General features: G+C 39.5%; 1 protein-coding gene across 3 annotated transcripts in view; it reads left to right on the forward strand.

Moving 5' to 3' along the window:
* Nucleotides 1-21,711, forward strand: part of LOC145996805 (GATA-binding factor C-like) — a 226,802-nt gene that overhangs the window by 71,867 nt on the left and 133,224 nt on the right. For 2 of the 3 annotated variants that reach the window (XM_083133338.1, XM_083133340.1), the window contains exon 3: nucleotides 15,211-15,936. In XM_083133338.1, coding sequence (XP_082989464.1) covers nucleotides 15,211-15,936 — 726 coding nt within the window. The remainder of the gene's footprint in view (nucleotides 1-15,210; nucleotides 15,937-21,711) is intronic. The other variant, XM_083133344.1, reaches the window with a different exon arrangement.

Below are 21,711 nucleotides of genomic sequence, written 5' to 3' on the forward strand. Positions count from 1 at the left end.
TTGAGTCCTTTCACCGGCTAATTTATCATCCTTTCGCCGCGATTGAGGAGAAGGCACCAAGGCATGACCGAAATTATTCGGCCCGCATGAGAGGTTTCCACAGGCCTGGTTATGTATGTGTGCCAGTTACTAGTGGATATGTGCGTGATTAATGCATATCCGGCTTTTCCCATCTTCCGACAGATCGAAACGGAACGTGTGGATGCAGTTTGCAAGGTATAAGCAACTCGGGAGCCGAAACATAATAATTTCTTTAAATTCTATTCCAACAAAATATATAAATAAAACGATGGGACCACATATTGATCTTGTTTAAATAAAGAAACATAATCGTTTCGAAAAAATTCTCCGGAAATGATAACGACTTTATTTATTTATTTATTATTGAACTCAACAGGTTTACATTAATTTACAGATTTTCATATTATGATAGTACAATTTCTTATATAACACATACAATAACAATACTGCGCAGTTTCATAACATATTAATCTGTTTTTCTAGCCAATGTATTCATAACTGTTTTCTTGAATTGCAAATATGACGCCGCAAACAAATCGATGCTTTTATTGTCCATTTCTGTAGCATTGAAGAGCGCATTTATTATTCAAATCGGTGACCTTTTCCATAATATTTGTTCGTGCTTTGCTAACATAGAAGGTTCCATGCTTAGGCCGTGTTTAAATAATAATGATCTTTCCTGCTACCTTAAAAAAAGGCACACCTACAGGCTGGATAGTTCTACAAACTATCCGATTATCTAGCCTAATTAGAGAAAATTATAATGAAAATAATGCAAAAGTACAAAAGTGGAAAGTAGCAAAATAGACTTAGCAGTTTAGCATAAACTTTCATTTACTGAACTTTTACATTTTATATATCTGTAAAGGATCTGTGCTTGAATTTTGGAATGCATTGGAAGATATCCAGCTTGTCTTTGGTTTTATTTAAATACCTTGCACACACTCGAAATCTGTAGATTTCTATTGGACTCAGAAATAGAAATAGCTGTTTTGGAGATCTTGTTTTATTATATACAACATAAACTTTCAAAATAAGTTTGTGAAGATTGTTTATGTGCAAGAAAGGAGCGGACGAATGATTTATAGGAGCTAAGAAAACTTGTAAAATAGGTGGGCAAACAGACATAAAAAAATGATTAAAATTGGCATTTAAAAGACACTATAAAATAAAATAAAAAGGCTTGAGACTTAGGTAGAAAACAATGAACTTGTTATCAATGTTCCTACGCAGTAACACTTATTGACTTGATATTTCGTATTTTATTGCAATTTATTACATTTGGTTCGCTTTTCTCCTACATTTAGCTAATCGCGACGGTGATGAGTGGTGAGTAGATGAAATTCATGAAGGGACGCTCGCAAAATGACAGAATACCTTCCATAGTGTAGAGAAAGCGGAAGTAAAAAAAGAAAACATTTTAGGCCAGATTATGAAAATATAGGCACTGAACCTCAAAATTTGATATTTAAAATGCGTTAATAAGCTCGAAACTAAATGAAAGTACGTAATTTACGACATTAAAGTCCATGTATCTTACTATATGTATGTGTATATATGTTTGTTCCAGCATAACTCTCCAACGCCTGGAGCGATTTCAACCAAACTTGGTACACGTGTTACTTGCAACCTGAAAAGAAATACTGTGGGGGTAAGACACCCCTGACATCCCCAGGGGTGGGGGTTGTAAGGGGGTGGCATACAAAAATAATCGAAAACAACCCATATTATGAAAAACTAAATATGCTGACCAAGGCAGTAATTTAATATTTCTAATAATTAATATTATATAATTATTATTATATTATATAATTAATATTTCTTTACTATTTCTAATAGTAGTCTGGAGGGGAGTAATGTTTGTGTATATATATCGTCCTGTTTTTGTACCTTGTTACATTTGTACTTGGTACAGAGTCTGAAGAAGACCTTGCTAGAAGGTTGAAACGTTACGTTTAGTTTATGTTTTATAATAAAATAAATTACTGCCTTGGTCAGCATATTTAGATTTTCATATCATGGAAACAAGGCTTAATGGTGTTATAACCCATATTAGTGTGGAATCCATAGTTTTCGGGGTCGATAAGATGTATAGTGACACTCCCAATGCCGTTTAATTCCAAGACATCCCTGGCACCCCTGGGAGTGAGGGTGGGAAGAGGGTGAAATGTAAAACGACCGATATTAGTGTGGAATCCATAGTTTTCGGGGTCGCTAAGATGATTAGTGACACTCTCAATGCCGTTCAACTGCAAGACACCTCTGGGACCCCTAGGGGTGGGGGGTGACAAGGGGCTGACATGTAAAACGACCGACATTTGTGTGAAATCCGTAGTTTTCGGGGTCTGTAAGATAAATAGTGACACTCCCAATGCCTGTCAATTTATTTATTCTTGATCTTGGAGGTGGAACTAAAAATGTTGCTCATAAATTGTTGTTAAATTTATATTATAGTGAATTTGTAAAAGATATTACTTTATAATTTGTATACTGTACTTGTACTTTTAAATACCTGTAAATAAAATTAGTTACATTTTACGCTGTAGTCAGAATTCATTAAACACCCGGGCAACGCAGGGCAATCAGCTAGTTAATAATAATAATAAAAAAAAGCAAAATGGAACAGTTAAACATCCCTGCCTTAACGATCCATATTCCTTCCGTTGCGTAAAGTGGGCCTCCAGGATAGCATAGTGATACGTCCTCGCCGAGTAGTGTAAGGGTTCCGGGATCGATACCCGATGATCCGGATCCCACTTTAAACTGTAGGTCCACTCCCGATTAGCTTATGTGTGCAAAAACGTGGAAAACACCTAGTATTAAGTTTTCAGGTAAATAAGCGACTACGTTTAATTCTAATCCAGAAAATATTCGCTAGAGTCAAGAGACCGCGCTAGATAAGTCGTTGGGATTGCCTTCCAAAGCAATTGCCCCCGGAACGAGAGAACGCTCAATCTTTTCCTTGTCAGGGGAGAGACCTGGCAACGTCGCCTGAGTTTGAAGAAGACTGATCACAGCAGTAACATTCTTTTTCTTCCCGTTCCCTTCATTTTCTTTGAATTTCATTCCCCCTCTTTTTTTCGTCTACGTAAATTTAGATCGGATTAATATGCAGGAGGAAGGGGGCGAACACGTGAATTCATCACGTATAATTCTCATAGACTATCAGACTAGTGTCAGAAGAGGAAAGATCCATAGCTACTGGAACGGGAATCTAGACAAAATATTTAGGAGACAGCAGCAACAACGGGGTAAAACGTACTTTTATAGAAATTAATACGGATCGTGCTAGGAAGAATTCCGAATCCATCCTACAGAATACAAATGTGTCAATTGACACATATATGTTTATTCCAGTAACATATTAAAGTGCATAAACTGTTAATTATGTATTTTTGGTGCATCAAAATGCATAAATGAGTGTTCTTTTTATCATCTGCTGCTGTTCCATGTTAAGTACTAAATTTAATTTAGAAACTAAAATTATACGCTTAACTGTGTCAATTGATCCTTCAAAAGTCTACGGCCAGAGCTATTCCCTGAGTCCAATAAGCACAAGAACGCGGACAAGTTTCAATAACGTGCTTGTCTCATTGGGTGTATCGAGCGCCTGCTGTGACACGTATGAAAGGCAACCAATCACGTCGTTTACTTCACTCGGTGACGCAACAGCGTGCTTGAAAGCGGAGGATTCACGTCGGAAGATACAACAGCTCTGGTAAAGCAAAGCATGGATGGATTTAAGGGAAGGTCGGATAGCCCTCGTAATGTATGTATATTGAGAAGAATTTACACAACATACCGTTTCTCTCTTTAAAGAGATTTTGCCTTACGGAAAATTTTAACGGCTTAATTAGTTTCAGGATGGCTACTCCAGAATCATGATAAAATTCAAGTTTAATTCACAGTTTTGAAAGGTGAACTTTTAAAAAAATTCAAGTGTACAAGCACATGTTTTCACTATTTCAACCTTACGTATTACTGCCTCTCACACCAACACACAGACACACATATTAACTATACAGAGCGTCTGTGTGATTCCAATGTATTCAAAAGTTCTAATTCAATTCAAATAAACGGTAGATATATTTAAAATAATTCGTTTAAGGTACATAGTTTACATTTGTCATTTCTCATACTCCGACTAGAAATACATCTACAAACACGTCACAAATGTTACGGGATATTCTAATATAAGAAAAATTGTTAATTGTACAAGAATTTCAAACTCGCATTTACCTAATCAGCTTCAAGAGAACTTATCTTCCAATAATTTTCCGTCTGTCGTGTAGATTGTTCTGCAAAGAAGTAAACATATTGAGATAATTATGTCATTTTCCACGCAGTTTTCTTTTCCTTCCTCGATAAAAATAAAAGCTAAAATGTAAAAAACTTACCTCAGGGCATTTTATAAATACGTATAAATTCAATGGGATTTGTATTAATAAAAGTTGCAATTTTTCATGTCTGGCGAGAAAAAATCACGCAGAATTCACGTATAATTCCCGGAGCTAATAGTTCATGCAGAATTTTCGGTGAGTAGCCCACCTGAATGTGGGTCTTGGGTGAAATATCAAAATGAGAATCTTACGCACAATTAACTCGAAATGAATCAAATCAAGATTGATGCATTTTTAGTGCATCACACGAACAGCAGGTGAAAAAAGTACTCTTTGATGCGTTTCTGTGTGTGTATTTTGATGCACCAAATATGCATTTCATGTGTTATTAGAGTCAACATACTTGTGTCAATTGACTCATTTTTGTGTTCTGTGTATGGGCACTGAAAAAGCGAGAAAGTTACAGATATAGAAAAAGACCAAGGAAGGCGATTATATGGAAGAAAAAACTGCCCGAGACGGACTCTGATGATGACGAAAGTAATCTAGACTAAGATGGAGGTAAGGAGAACTGTTGATGAAGAATTGTCCCGTAACTTGTGGAAACCGTTCGACAAGATTTTGAAATAAAAAAAAGCAATTAAACGATCCATTAAGGGTGAGAAATCATTCTTGAACTTTCCTCGCTGCTTTCGGTGCAGACATTCCTCACGTGAGGAAATCGATTGCAAAATTTCATCGGAAAGAGAGGAGAAACGGTTTTGAAACCTTATGAGTGCGCTAGCACCCGAATCAAAGAGAAGATAGTTCGTTCCTCGATACGTTGTTCCCTCTAGGAAGAGGTTGCTTAGGGGATTAATTTGTTCAGAAAATCACAAAAAACTAATTTTTCGTTATTCGAAATAAACTCTTATCTCTATGTATAAACCACAGTCGCCCAAATTACAGACATCAGGCCACATACACATCGCCAAAGTTTTTTTATATAGCCTTTTATAGTACTGATATAACCTATCAGGCACTACCCTAATGTAAGTAAAACCCAATGTCGTCATCCAGTAATTGATGATTTTGTGAGTTGGGCCTTCACACAAAATTTGGATTTCCCTGCCCACTGGTATAATTATTGTTCGCGTGTATACACATACACACACACATGTATGCATATGTACATACACACACATACAGGGGTAGAAAAATACAGAGCGTCCGGTCGCCATGCCGCCTGGGTTTTCAAATTCAGTCCAATATATATATATATATATATATATTAGTGTTGCAAGTTCGCTTATGAAAATTTCCCTTACATTCTTAAAAACAAGGAGTTGTATTAGTGTGTATTTTTAATTTTTGTGTGTTTTCTGTATCTCGTGTATCATTAAATGAGAATAATAAACATGCCATTATTATTTTTTCACTGTTCTAGCCGAATTTGAAAATCGGCCATATCTTAGAATGTAATTACATAATTATTCATACTATTAGGAAGACCACCCTTGTACAACAATCATTTGATCATAATCCAATTTCGTATTAATTAATAAATGTTGTAAGATGATATTTCAATGTGTAGCTTTATCTTAGTTGATTTATGGCTTTCTTAGACCATATGTGCCAAAAAAGACTAGCTCCTGTGAAAAATCGCACTCTGTGATAAAGAAATTGTTGACATGATACAATTCATACATGAAGTGTGTGTGTGTGTAGCTTATATAATATGCAGAACCCTTCTTTCTCTAATTAGGCCATGATAACCTACATTTCGCCAGATTAAATTACATACTTTTCAACATGCTTCTTGTACCGTACACCACATCCGTCGTGAATGCACAGAGCATATTCGGTATGCTCCCAACCTTCGCAACTTTTCATCACGTCTCCATCGCATGACAACGAGCAATAACTTCCACAAGTAAATAAAGAAAAAAAACGTCCGTTACCGGCGAAAAAGAAGAAAAAAATGCCCCTTGTTTCATACATGGAGATTTCCCCTTTGTCTCGTGTATAAGCTCTCTCTCGCCTCCTTCTGTATGGAATGACTTTCCATTCTGGCAGCGATGCATATATTTTTTTTTCCAGGCTAAATAGAACGTTTTCTTATCGGCCCACAGGATCTTGGCTAATTATCCAAAGGTCGTTATCATTTTGGAATGGCAGGGAAGCATAGATGCGTGCATAAGGAGAGGAGAGGGGGGACCCGACGCCCAATTCTCTGGTCGACCAACCGTAAAAGGAAGTAATTCAAGTGTGACTTGCCTGAGAAAGTATTTCAGGAATCCTGGTTCCTTATTGACCGTTTCGTGGGATTTCCCAATAAAATTCTAAAAATAGTTGTTGAAGACTGCATGGTCTCTTGTCCATTTGGTAGATGGACACAGCATTTCTTCTCTTGGGGGTATAGATTGAATTGGGAAGGGAGAGTGAGATTCTTCCCCAAAATGTGAATAAAATTAAAATATCTAACAATATCATGGCCAGATATAAGGTGAAGGTGATCGCCAAAGTACATCACCAATGGAAAGGATATAGAATGGACAATTGCGATGATTTTGACGGTGAAGATCATTTTACAAATTAATGGTAGGACAATTGCGACGATCAGGATGACTAACCCACAGGTGCAACTAACCTAAACTTACCTAGGCTAACCTAACCTAAAAGTGGTTGAAATGCAAGTACGTTTACAAGCTATAGCTTGTATACCTTTCCAGTCTCAAGCCTGGAGAAAGTGTGAGAGGAATCAGTGTTCTATTCGAAAATATTAATATTTCATATAATTCTCTTGTAAGAGGTATTGTCAGGGGCATTAAGTCACCCTTCAATTTGATAGATTGAAAATGTCATCGCAATTGTCCATCCGCCCTTTCACTTCTGTGAAACTGTCCGTCATCTGAATTGTCAGCCTTCACAATTATCCGGCTACCCTTCGAAAAAAATTGCACAAATAAATAATAGACAAAGAAACTGTAATGTTAACAAATGCACAAATGCGACATGATAAATAATGTATATATCATTGTTGAAAGTGTGTGTGTGTGTGTATATATATATATATATATATATTTAGACACTGTGCTCATACACACCCTTGCGATGATATTATGTCCTTCTAAATATGCACATGTCTAAATAGTGGAATGACAAAAACAATATTATTTCTTTTCGTAAACTAAGCAGTCCCAGTGTCCAGAGCACAAATATGTTTTAGTTTTCCATACAAAAATTACTGAAGAAACAGCTTGCGATGCTCTTATTTATCCCATGCGAATTTTATACCAAAATAAATAAATACAATTAAATAAAAGGAATGGCAAATTCTCTGTATTATCAATATGAATGATATCAATACTAATTGAAGTCTCTCTCTCTCGTATGGTTTGACGTGTGTGGAATCGAACGTGGCAGCATGGTCGCTCGCACTACAGGTAAACACTTCACGCCAGTCTTCATATCGGCGTTGTTAGCTCCCTACGACGCTATTGATCTCAGGTTCGTATCTTGCTTAGGCACATGAACTTTTCGTTGGGTTTGTTCCATTTATTTCATCACTTCACCACTTCTCGTCGTCGCAAAAAACGACGTATAAAAATCAAAGTACAAAAAAAAATAAAGAAAAAACATATTCATTGAACATTTGAAGTAGTTCGCATTCCCTCGGAAAGCTATGGGGTTTCTACAACTTCGGTTTATGGCGTGTGCGTGTGTGTGTGGTTAGACGCGTGGATGGAAGGAGGAGGTTTACCGCAAGAATTGTCGCCAGTGGCTCCAAGTGGTCCTCCAACATAACAATTGGCAATTTCACTTACTTGCAATCTGAACATCACGAGGAACAGATTACGAGATACGCGTCGTAGATTATTCGAGTGCTCACGTGTTCCTTCCACACTCGCGAAGTGATCACGTTGTCACGTTTGCCTCCACGTTTTCGGAAACTGCATGAATTATGAATGAGGATTAGTTTCTTAATCCGCAAAGCAGTGAGCAGTGTTCCTTTGCATTCTCTGGCCACTGTCAACATATAGAAGTTCCACTGATTCGCGCGCCATCTACACGCGAAGATATTCGGAAAGTAAGTTTCCTACATTTCACAAGACATACAAGAACCCATGAACTTCTTTCGAGAGCACAATGCATGAATCTATCACCTTATAGCAGTGTTCCTAAACAGCCGGGCTGTGTGAGATTCTCCTGAAATACTTTCTTTCCAATCAACATCATTAAAATCAAATTAATAATAAAGTTATAAGAGTTCAATAATATAGTCATCATTTCCCAATTAGTAATAATTCAAGCGTAAAAATTAATTAAATTTCGGGACGTTGACGCAGTAAATGGAAATATCAGACAATATTGCATAGAAACAGCCCTTTTCGGTGCTCAGGTAATATATGGAAAATTATAATCAACTGGTTCTCGAGATAATCGTGACCAACGTTACTCCGTAAGGTTACACAGGTTTGACGAGGAAAATGCTTAATTTTCGCCGAGGTAGGAGGTCACCTTAAAAGTAAGGTGTGCAGTACTGACGTTATTTTTTCGTGGTATCTGAATAAATAAATGTTTAGAGAGAGACATAAAAGAAAACAATATATACTGAGAAGCGATAAAAGATGTGAAAAAGTAAGAACAGAGACAGAGAATAAGAGGAGAAAAACAGAAAAAGAAGAAGAAAAGAAGGAGTAAACAAGAAGAAAGACCAAGACTGAGAAAGAAAAGTAAATATCAAAGAGGATACAAGGATAAAAACGGAAATAAAACAGAGAAGACAGAAGTTGAATATAATTCTTCCTTATTCTTTGGATTTGGGGTGGGGATATGACTGGCTAAGAAATTAATATTGTAGTTTTTTTCGTTACTTTTCGTTCACAGACACACAAACGAATAGTTTGAAATAAAACGCCATAATGCAAATTTTCCGGACGATATGCGATCGAAGGAATTGAGAGTAGAATTAAGTTGGTAGAATAGAAAGGAGATACAGCTCGCCAAGAGACATCGCTGAAGTAGTTTGCAATGAAAACAGTACGACAGCAAAAACAAATCGTCTGGTGTAGCTACTTGGTTGCAAGTGACACGTGGTCATCCAGAACAGGTCTCAATCGCGACACGTGGAACTGCACTACAGGATTAGCTCGCCTACGCCTGGAGCCAAAAGATTGGTAGCCCCGGAGCGTGCCAGTGAATTCCATTCATAATCTCCGGAGGAACAGATGCCTGACTGGCTCAATAACTCAGCTGACAGGGGCAATCAGTGAGAATACTCAAACATGTAAAAGTGAACTGCCTCAAGACCTCAAAGTGCCCTGTACCTTGAGGTATAGCAACGTGTTTCCAACTACGATACCAAGAAATCTCCAACCCTTCGAGTCAAAAGACAAGGTTGTGAAATGGTGAGTGAGGAATTAGAGTATGGATATTTTTTCTTCTCTTAAAATATCGATAACGAAAACTTATGTTTTTGTGTTGCCTAATTTATATTTTGGGTCTGACAACAGGGGAAGAGAAAAATAACACTTGTGGCCAGTTATTCTTATTGACACTGTCCAATCGCCTTCTGCCTCAATTACGTATACGATTGTGTCGACTTCTCGAAAGCAAGTATTCATCCGAAAGAGTAGAAGGAGTTAGTTATAATGTGAAATATTTATTTTGCTTTGCTCATTAGTACATATGTGACAGACCAAACGACTGATAATAATGTGATTTACCAAATATATAGTACACAATAAACTCCACATTGGGTTTGCTTTCGTTTACAGCGGTCGTTCTTTTGTAAGTATCCCTTAAATCTATTTAATATATATATATATATATATATATATATATATATATATATATATATATATTAGAGGAAGAACAGTTTGGTTTCAGGAAAGGAAGACGTACAAGGGATGCAATTGGTTTACTGAGGACCATTGGGGAAAGATATTTAGAGAAAGGAAAGGAGGTGTTTGTAGTATTTGTAGACCTGGAGAAAGCCTTTGATAGAGTGAATTGGGTTAAACTTTTAGAAATTCTGAAGAAAATTGGTGTAGATTGGAAAGAGAGAAGACTTCTAAGCAACTTATACATGAATCAACGAGTTAAAGTGAGAACAGGAGAAGAAATGACAGAAGGCTGTGAAATTGGAAGAGGAGTACGACAAGGATGCTGCCTATCGCCTACTTTGTTTAATATCTATTTAGAAGATATAGTGAAAACTTGTTTCCAGGGCACAGGAGGTGTCAAATTGGGAGGAAGAAGAATAAACTGCATAAGATTTGCTGATGACATGGCATTATTCGCTGAGGATGAAATAACCATAAATAGTATGTTAGAAGAGTTAAACAGCAGCTGTGAGCAGTATGGAATGAAGATTAATGTAAAGAAGACAAAGGCAATGGTTATAGGACGGAAACCAAGGAATATTAATGTGAGAGCAAACAGTGAAAGAATCCAGCAAGTGGATAGCTTCAAGTACCTCGGATGCAATATAAGCAGTGACATGAGCTGCAACCAAGAAGTGAAAATGAGAATCGCAATAGCAAAAGAAGCTTTCAATAGAAGAAAAAATGTTTTTTGTGGACCCATGGACATAGTTCTAAGGAAGAGATTAGTGAAATGTTTTGTGTGGAGTGTAGCACTATATGGTGCAGAAACCTGGACGTTGAGAAGAAATGAAGAGAAACGACTCGAAGCTTTTGAAATGTGGACATGGCGAAAAATGGAGCGTGTAAAATGGACAGACAAGGTAAGAAACGAAGCCGTACTGAAAAGAGTTGGTGAAAAAAGATCTATACTGGAGACCATCAAGAAGAGGAAAAGAAACTGGTTAGGACACTGTCTAAGAAGAAACTGCCTGCTAAGAGATGCCTTGGAGGGAATGGTTGAAGGAAGAAAAGTCCGTGGAAGAAAGAGATATCAGCTTATGGATGATATTAAATTAACTGGGTCGGATGCTATTACGAAGCGTAAGGCAGAGAACAGGGAAAGCTGGAGATTGCAGTGAAAAACCTGCCAATTAGGCAGAAAACAATGAATGAATGAATATATATATATATATATATATATATATATATATATATATATATATTCATCAATCCGACCTCCGTGGCAGAGTGTATAGCACAGTGAGCTACGACGCCAGGGTTCCCTGAGCTTGAGTGTTCTTTGCGAGTTTCCTTCCTTCATCAATTTTATCATAAATCATCACTTATCCTCATCTTTGCGATTAGCCAAAAGATCAACACTCTTAGTATTAAAACCTCCAGGATCCCAACACTGTCGGAACGCCGATTCAACCTTGGACAGGTGCAGGGTGCTTGTGGCTTCCAAAGCTGCCCCGGAGAGCCTAGTGGTTCGCATTTGCTTCCTTCCAGAGGCCGGAAGGTGTCTGACGGAGCTGTCCGAGGTCTTGGCAGCAGGTGTGAGCGTTTGAGGAACCCACACGCCTCCGAGCAACCGACTCTTCCACTCCTTAATAGCAGACTGCTGCAAACCCCATTACGCATACATCTTTGCCTGACCACAAAATTCCCACCTTCTTCACTCCGGGGCATGTATTTACCTCCTTGTGGTTCTTCCTGCCCTCCCGCGTTCGGAATTGTGCTTTTTGGAAAGGAAGAAGCAATATATTTACTCCCTCGCTCCAGCTGTTCCTTTTTTCCTCATGAGAAGGAAATTATCTTCACTGCCCCTTCACCTTTATTTTAATCATTAAAAGTATAGGCGGCTCCACGTGGACAAACCATTTCCTTTGAAACCTTGCACTATTTCCCTGTTCTTGGTTTCAGGCGCTTCCAGGTGATGAGGATAAATAATATTTTGACTGTGGTTGTATGGTTGTAGAAAATAAATAACTTGCTTGATCTTGTCTCTAATTTGGTAGTTTTTCTCACCCATAAGGAATTCTCTGTCTAACCTTGAATCAGTGAACGCAGAAAAATATACATATTTTTTAAATGTTTCATTTTTGCCCATTCCAACAGGTAGTTTTCCTTGAATTATCGCCTCTTGTTTAATTAGATTCATCTTGAGACATAACTGTGTCTTCATTTAACCAGATTCCTCTTTGCCTTAGTTTATTTTTTTCCTCTAGAACTTTGCCTTCGTTTATCCACGTTCCTCTCTTACTTTTCCTTTGTTTAACCAGTTTCGTATCGAATTTTGCCTTCGTATAACCAGCTTCGTTCCAAAATTTGCCTTTGTATAAAAAGTTTCTTGTAGAACTTTGCCTTTGACTAACCAGTTTCTTGTAGAACTTTGCCTTCGTTTAACCAGTTTCTTCTAGAATTGCAACTACAGTAGGCAGTGACGTGCACTGAGGAGTAGCTAGTCTAGCAGAGATAGATCAATCAATCTCAAATCTCTAATTATTTTCAAATCACATTATTTATTGTTTTGTTGAAGCCACAGTTCATATGCAACACTTTCTTTTACGCGCTTCTCGTCCCTCGGTGCGTTCAGCGGCCTAGCTCGCTCTTTCTCCGCCTCACAGTTCCAGGTAGAAACGGGTTTTCGAAGGGAAAGGGAAGATTTCTGCCTCTACCTCCCTTGCCCCCTGGCCCCCGCTCCAATGGTTGAAAGCCCATGGTTTCAGGTCCTCCAGTCTATCTCCTATAGGACAGATAGGGGATAGGTTTTCCTTCGCTTCCTTTGTAAATCCTCTAAAAAACTAAGGGGAAATTTTTCTGCAGTACTTATGTTCTCTGTCTTTACATTACTTTTTACACGTTGTTACAATATGTATGCATAATATGGGATGTACTTTTATCATTTATGCAATTGGAACGTCTTATGTGCAGACAAAATTTTATGCTTTTTTAAAAAATATGGAATATATAATGATTAAATAACAAATATTTGCTCACGCTATCTCTTGCTCTCGTTTTAGTAGTGTTTTATTTAAATATACTAATCTCTTGGCCTCCAATAAAAAAATGGATAAGCTAAACAATCATAAATACGGATGTACTTATTTGGGCAAGAGAACGCGCGTTCTAATTCTTGTTGTTGGTTTGGTTTATTTTACTTCGCTTTTCTGCCACATTTAGTTATCTCGAAAATGAGGATGAGTGATGATATGATGAAACTGATGAAGGGACCTCACAATGAACAATTAAGGCCGGGATTCGTGACGAGCGTGCATTCTTGTTCTTATGTGTTGTACTCTGCCTGCAGTGAATAATGAGAAAATTAGAAATGAAAAATGTATCCCAAAACTCAAAAAGCCAAATGAATATCATTGAAGAAAGTAGAAAAATGGTTTGTTTAAAGTTGTGTTTTGTTGCCCATCGCTTTTTCTAGCTGTATAGATTTAATCGGAGTAAGTAGCTAAGAGCTTGGAAAGTCGTGAGGGACAATCATAAACAGAGAATTCTAGGCTTCTGATTTCACAGTGCCCTGCAGATGCACTGGGAGGAAATTATTTGTATTTTCTTCTCTCTTCCATCGCTTTACCTAATTTCTGCCATGACGATGAACGTTGATTAAATTAAACGGGTGAAGAGTGGTTGCAAATAAACACTCATGCAAAGGCCAGGGCTCGAGCCCGGATCCTTAACAGTAACGAGATCGTGAGATGGGGAAATTATGGAAATCAAGCAATGCAAAATTTTTGAAAAAACGTTAATCATATATAAAGATGGCATTCAAAAAATTCAATTGAAAATTACTACTCAGGAGAAATGCAGTTTGCTTTACCGATACCCACGTATCCGAATGGTTAGCGCCTTCCTCACATGTTTGTTGTCGGCCGACCTCTGTGGGGGAGTGGAAGTGGTCCCGGATCTGTACCAGATGGAGGTATATAGTGGTTCGGATCCCACATTAAACTATAGGTCTAGTCCCGATTAGCCTTTCTGTGTATAAAGTGGACTTCATCAACCAAATGTATAAAAAAGCGAATCAAATAAAATCATTCATTGATTGATTATTTGATTCGGTTTATTTTACTTCGCTTTCCGCCATATTTGGATAATCGCGAATACGATATGATAAAATTGATGAAGGGCAAGGGACACACAAAGATCACCCATTGCCAAGCCGAGATTCAAACCCGGCATCTCTGGCTCAGTAGTCAAATCAAATCGTTTTTGATTTTCGAAAATGGGTGGAAGTTATGTGTACAATTTTTTGTAGTCATTCCTAACTTTGCAATTTTTCCTGTATTTGACGTTCTTCTTTTAGGAATACTGAGCCCTAAATGGTGGGGGGATTATGACCCGTAGGGCACGCCTCTCATTGCTACCCCAAGTGTCGACGTCACCGCACGTCACTGACAGTAGGTTCTTCTTGAACTGTGTCACTTTGTAAACAATTTTTCTGAAAGTGTCATGTTTATGTAGTCAGTTTTCTTTTGAATTTCCGTCTTGATGTAATCGTCTATACGTTTAATCGGTACCTCCATGCGTATATTATTATTTCTTCTCGGTGAGTAACCTGTTAACTGCCGAGAATATTTCTAAAAGGTGTTCTCCTCCATCAAACATGCCTGTCTGATACAGAATGAAATTTGGCTCTTTTGCTAAAAACCGTTTCGATGAATCATGACCTCCAAGTTCGTCTTCGGTGAAGTTACCGCTTGGCATCTTGGTGCCATTCTCAAAACTAACACAGCTGCTTGTCTTAAGGATTATTATGTGTGAAGAGATGGTGCTTAATTGTAGGGGTTCAAAACTTTATTTACTTTTGGAAGTGTTAAAAATGTGATATGCGATTACGTTTCTTCTTCATTTGCTGCGTTTAACAAAGATAGCAAGAAGAGATTTGTTGATTGTTTATGTTTTATTATTTTGTAATGATAGTCTATTTTATTGTTGGGAACTTGTGGTTGGCGTTGTGTTAACGAGTTTTCTTTTGTCCTTTGCAGCTGCCCGAATGACCGGGAGCCAAGTGTGCAGGCCCCACTTCCACACGCCGCTTCACCCATGGATCTCGGACACCAGCAAACCGATGGTGCCCCACCCGGCGCACGGTTCGGCGTGGTGTTCACCATTCAGCACGAGCAAACCACCGCACCCGTCGCCGCCCACGGGCCCCCTGTCGGTACACCCGCCAACCACCGCCAGCCTCTCTCATTCTAGTCCCCATCTCTTCAGTTTCCCACCGACGCCACCAAAGGACGCCACGCCGGACAACGTCAACACGAGCACGGCGTCGCAGGACTACCAGGCGTCGGCCGCTGTCGCCGTCGCAGCTGCAGCGGCCGCCGCCGCCGGCAACCACGTCGGGACGTCGTCGGATCCCGGCGCATGCGTCGACATCAAGCCGGCGGCGATGATCACCTCCATAGGATCGTCTCTGTCGAACTGCTCCAGCTCCAAGCCACGCGAAGGTAGTACGGCGTTCTCAAGCTCTCCCGCAGCGACCACCTCAGCGGGGTCCTCGCCCCCGCACCACCACCACCCGCACCTGTCCCAACACCCATCCACCCACCCGCCCACGATGCCACCCTCCCACTACCCGTACCCGCACCATCCGTCCGGACCCGCCTCCGATATCACGTCCTCTGGGTACGGGTTTCATCCTGCGGGCGTGTTCAGTGCGAAGTCTCTTCAGCAGACGAAACCGAGAACGAAGTCCAGGTCTAGTGCTGGTAAGGACGCAGAAGAGGCTCCAGACAAGGCTCTTCTTACGAATCATTTCGCTTTATTTCACGTCGTTCCTTTCTTCTTCCAATCGCAAACTTGATGGGAAGAAAGGAACCGGTCTATATTCTTTTTCGCAATTCTGCGACACTTTTTCTTTTCTCTAACACCTTTCAGTTTTTCTCTCCGTCATCCCAGAAATGGTCTTTGGTGCTTGAAACAGCTTCTAACAGAGTAAATCCGGTTCATCTTTGCAGGAAAGAATCATAAAGTAATTGTTTTCCCGCTTTAGTGTATGCTACTAACAGTAGCTGGATTTTAATTGCAAAACGTTACTCTACATGTAAATAAAAAGCTACAAGAACAGGGAAATAGTGCAAGGTTTCTAAGGGAATGGTTTGTCCACATCGGAGTCCACTACCTCGCTTACGACAGAAAATTGGCTTATCTGTATTTCCCTAAGAACCTCCAATTGAAGAAGGGCCATTGACAGAGGAATACCTGTGCCTCAGACCAAAAAGTGAATCCGAAACCTTTGATAGAAAGTTCATGAGACGATCACTCAACGCTCTTGGCCACAGGTAGCATTTCTGTATGAATTTTGTGCGGGTTGCATTATCGAGGAACATCTTTATTGTCAAATTAAGTTACATCTTGGTAGGACTGAGAATTAACTCACTTCCAAACGGAATAAAAAAAAAATATAATTTGTAACATCCATGGCAATATGCAACAGACGCATGAATATTCCACGCTATCCAGTTGTGTTCCGGAACGTACAGTAGCCTGCAATAAAATGGAGCACTTATATCCTGAAATACTCGTTTCCCTGCAAGGTGTTATGTGTGTTGTCTAATTCTACGGCGACAAATGGATTTTAATAGCAAATTTTCAATGATAGCTTCTACCACCGCCGGAGCGTTAGGCAACACACGTAACGCCTTGCAGGGAAGCGAGCATTTCAGGATATAGGTGTTCCATTTTATTGCAGGTGACTGTACACATGCTACGCAAAAATACTTTAATACAGAGTTTAATCTCTGTCCATTCTAGTCGCACTCGCCAGTGTCTAAGAGACGGAACATTTAGCCCATATGTAACTATAGTTATCAATATACTGAATTTCAGTAATTCAACGTTATGAAATGACCAACAAAATGAGGTACCATTTCTGGGATGTGGATTAACGCATTTTTTTTTCAAGTTTGTCTTATTTTTGTAATTACTAACACGCATAACTTAATAATTGTTTATGAAGTTGTTTATTTAGTATGCTTCTTAATAATTTCTACTTGTTTTCTTTCTCGTTGTAAGTTTGCAATTTTATTTTTTCTTAACACGCGTGAATTTCTCTTTCAGTTCATTTACTTTTCTTGTTTTGTAACTAACACGGTTTGTGGGATATTTTTTACTGAGCACTGACCTGACGTTAACAGTTCTGGACGCACAAACCATTACTAACTAGCACAATTAACACTCCCATAACCGTCTTCTCACATCCCTCCATATAATAATCTCCCTTCTAGGCGATATGTTACTGTTTGTGTTGGGTGTTTGCAGTAGTTGTAGATATTGTGTTTGTTCTTGTTACTAGAATTTATTGTGTATTGGTTGTTTGGTGAATTTGGTCATTTGTTGCTTCTTTTTTTTTCTTTACCTTAAGCTATTAAGCTGTGTATATTTACATCGTTAACAATTTATGTGAAGTGTAGATATTATGAAAACTGTTCCATTCTTTCAAGGAACTGTGCATTGGTTGAACAAGAGTCAATTGGTGGAAATAGAATAATTTGAACCAATGCTAACGTGTAGATGTATATATTCCAACAATTTTTTCCATTTTTTAAAATATTTTGTCAACAAATTTGCTGCACGATATGGGACGGTTTTGTACGACACGTTTTTGTCCCTCGTGGTTCGATTCCTGGTGAAGCCACATTACAAAGTGAGTCGGATCTGAATTTCTTTATTAGGTCCAATTCTGATCAGTGCATAAACGGACTAAAACTGATTTTCCCCCCGGCAACTCTCACCCTATCCTGGTTGTTATGCATCCACGTCATACGCTAAAGCGATTCTCGGGTCGATGTCAAGCAGAAATGTTTCAATCTGAAAATAAGATACTCCGGCAATTAGAAATTGATTGATTTGGTCTATTTTACTTCGCTTTTCTGCCACTTTTGGCTAATCGCGAAGGTGAAAATGATAATATGATGAAAGTGATGAAGGAAAACTCACGCAGAACATCCTTGCCTAGGACGGGATTCGAACCCGGGACCCGTGGCGTCGTAGCGCGCTATGATAACCACTCCGATACGGAGATCGGATCCGGTAATTAATTTTAGAATTTACCCCTTTCGGGCCTACTCTGTTCGCATTTATGCTAGTACTCGTCAAATCTAAATGTTAAGTTTTAAGTTACTTTATGCAAAGATAGGCTAATCGGGGCTGACCGTGCACTTCAAATGGGAATCCCGAATCACTATGATCCCAATGGGAACTGAACCCAGGATAAAAACAGATTTACACTAAAGAGACAATCGTTTTTAATATCGTTTCATAAAAGAGTCAAGAACCAAGTGACAACCCTGATTGGCCTATGATTAGCCTCCCCCCACCCTTTTCAAATTTTCAACCAAAAAATTCCAGATCTAAATTTACATCACGACTGGTGTAGACGATACAGCTATGATGGAAACTCATCAGTGACTTTCTCAATGGCCGTTGTTACGAAGAAGCCTCCACAGAGCAAATAGAGGCGGACCAGACAAACTTGGAAACTGGGGGGGGGGAGATAACCCCAAACAGAAGCTCCACACACATTATTGATTGGCAGGGCGTTCGGAAGGCCCCGCAGGGAGGTGTAATTAAGGGGTGGGAGAGAGGGGGACAGTTAGCAGCAGGGGGATACAACCCGTCCGAAGATGATCCCATTATTCGGGCCTGAATTGAGCAAACGCGACACATAATTAATGACGGGAGTCTGTGTGTTTCCAGTTAACGAGGCAACGACGTCCACAATTCGTTTTTAGCGCTGTTGTTTCTCGTTCCACGTTTCGTATCCTATTAAAATTATTCACATATTCAAGGCTCCCACAATTAAATTGTTGCAACCTTGTGCTCTATGAGCGCAATTGTTTTTTCTTTTTCTTTCTTTTTTTGCGCGCGCACGCACACAAAGGCCCGTTCCCACTCTCTCGCTCTCTCCGTATTGCATAAATAATTATGTAAACAGAACGCGTGTAAGTGGCGACAGTGAGAGAGACGCAGGACTTTTAATAACGCCCCCACCCCCTATTCTCCCGTCGCTGATTTTTGAAGCCGAATCGGAAAAGTGTTGGGGAATTTCTTACATGAATATTCAGCCTGGAATTCGCTTCGGCGTGGTAGTTGCGTCAATCCTTCGCCCTTGGACTCTGGTTGCATAGGGTTTCGCCACACTCCAGCTTGCTTTGACTCACAAAAATGCCGACAAGTGTGTGTGTTGTGTGTGTGTGTGTGTGCAATACTGTTGTTCCATTAACAGTGACTACAATGGCCGTACTTCCTCCATTATCATTATTACAGGGGCAGTGGTGGTGTTCATTTCATTCCAGACTATCAACTTAGCAAGAAAATTAAAGCTCCACCAGGACTCGAACACGGAACAGTGTTTATTGATTTGCTTTATTTTACTTCGCTTTTGTGCCACTTTTGGCTAATTTGCGAAGATGGGGATGAGTGATCAAATTGGTGAATGGACACACAAACATCCATGCCCAGGCCGGGATTCGAACCCGGGACCCCCTGGCGACGTAGAGCGATGTGCTTGGTTCTTCGAATCCTACTTTGAGCTGTAGGTTCCATCCCCACTGTCGTCTTTGTTCATAAAATGCATTTGGAGTCTACATATTTTTTCCACCTATTTTACAAGTATCTGGCTTTTCTACGCTTCATCGCTTGTCTTGTTGGTTTCCCTAACAGTCATCGTGAATGGAATCAATTTGCAGCCCCCTATTCTCATCTGCATTAAAATATAACAAGTTTTAATATTTTCATTCGCAGGAAGATTTTATATGGATAAACTAAGAGAGATGTCACTATTAAATGAGCCGGTCTTCAATTACTTTTTTTTTTTAAAAAAAAAGAACAGATAAAATTGTATTTCAAGGAGTTCTGCGAACTTGTAAACTGTACTAGTTATCTCGGCTAGATTACTTTGCACCTTTGTAGTTCTGAGTTAGAATTTTTCCAGGGATGTAGATTCAAATCTAAATGGACAACTAGGATAGAAATTGCATTGGGATATGCCAAGGAATGTCTGGATTTGATCGTCAATGGGGAGTTGCGACCCAGTGTTGGGTTTAGGTCGGCACTTGGAGTGAATGTCTGCCCTGCTCATCGGTGCGTCAAATCACTAAGGCTTCGTTCCCTCCTTCGAGAATAAAACACCCTTGTCTTTTCCAGAAATCAAAGCTATATAAGGTCTCCTGGCTTCTTAGCGCGTGCTCCACTAACCACTCCGCGACAGAAGCAGGCCACAGATCCTTACAAGAAAATCCCCCAAAACTAGTTCACATACAACTTTTGGTAACAATGCAGTGTGAACATTTAATTACATATTCAGAAGTTAATAAGGCATTGCTCATTGCAAAACACACGCGGACGGGAGTCATTATATTTCGTTAGCCAATGAACATAAACCTCCCTTCCTGTTTGGAAACATAACACTGGGTGAGACCGCCACCGGCTGTTGCGTAACCGCGTCTCTTTTTGTATTCAGTTCGAGCGAGATGTTCACACAAAACTGTTGCATTGTGTTTGTTTTCTGCAAAAACTCCGCTGAGAAAATACTCTTTGCGCCACCGACGCACTTTCACTGCTTCACACTGCGGCCATGCCTGGCGTACTCCGAAGGAGGAAATGCCCCCTCCTGCCCCCTTTTCTCCTCGGGCTCCAGTGCCACTGTAGGGAGAACTTTTCCAAAATGGAATTTCCATGGTAGCGGGGGCAGGTTGCGACACGCAGACAGCAATCCGAAAATCCCTCCGCTGCTGACCGCTGATTGCCAGCGCTTATGCTGTTCAGGCTCTCGATCCCACGTTTAAATCTTCCAAATGAAAAGCAGGGCGTACTGTGGGGAAATGTGTGGGAAAAGTCGTCTCAAGAAACTATGGAGTAATTTACCCGTTTCTTTTGTAACGCGACGGGTAATTGTAACGTCGTCGGTGTTCCATTACATTGTGCAAGGTATGAGCGTAATTCGTTGGTCAAATGTGTATCATGTTCTTAGCTTGTCTCGTTAAAAAAAAAAAAAATCCGTGCACGTAATTGTTCGAAAATAGCATTGTTAAGAGAGCAGTGTTGATACACGACATTAAATATTACGTGTGTGTGTGTGTGTGTGTAAAATACATGTTGTATCATTTTATGATCTCCTGAATTGGAGACTCCGGACTTAGATTCCTTAACAGATATAGTTTCCACACCCCACCTGTGGAGACTTAGCTTGCTTTCTTAATCACCTACCTCATCCTCAAGTAATTACACGCATTGTTTTCACTTCTTATAAAATATTTGTCGACAACTTTACTGCTATTATGTCGTATAGTAGTTCACGTCTTAATCTATTAAATCAATTACCATCTATTCCGGATGTACCCAGCTTTCACAACCTCCAAAACTAAATCCTAAGAGCTCTAAGCCTGGTTCTCCATATGCATTAAGAGACCTAAGTGGAACTGTAGGTTAGAAATTTTTAGGATAGAAATCTTAGTTTTAGGGCTCTTAGCATTTAGTATTGG

Source organism: Lepisma saccharinum, chromosome 1 (assembly GCF_977018435.1).
Source record: "Lepisma saccharinum chromosome 1, izLepSacc3.1, whole genome shotgun sequence".
In the NCBI taxonomy this organism is placed as follows: Eukaryota; Metazoa; Arthropoda; class Insecta; order Zygentoma; family Lepismatidae; genus Lepisma; species Lepisma saccharinum.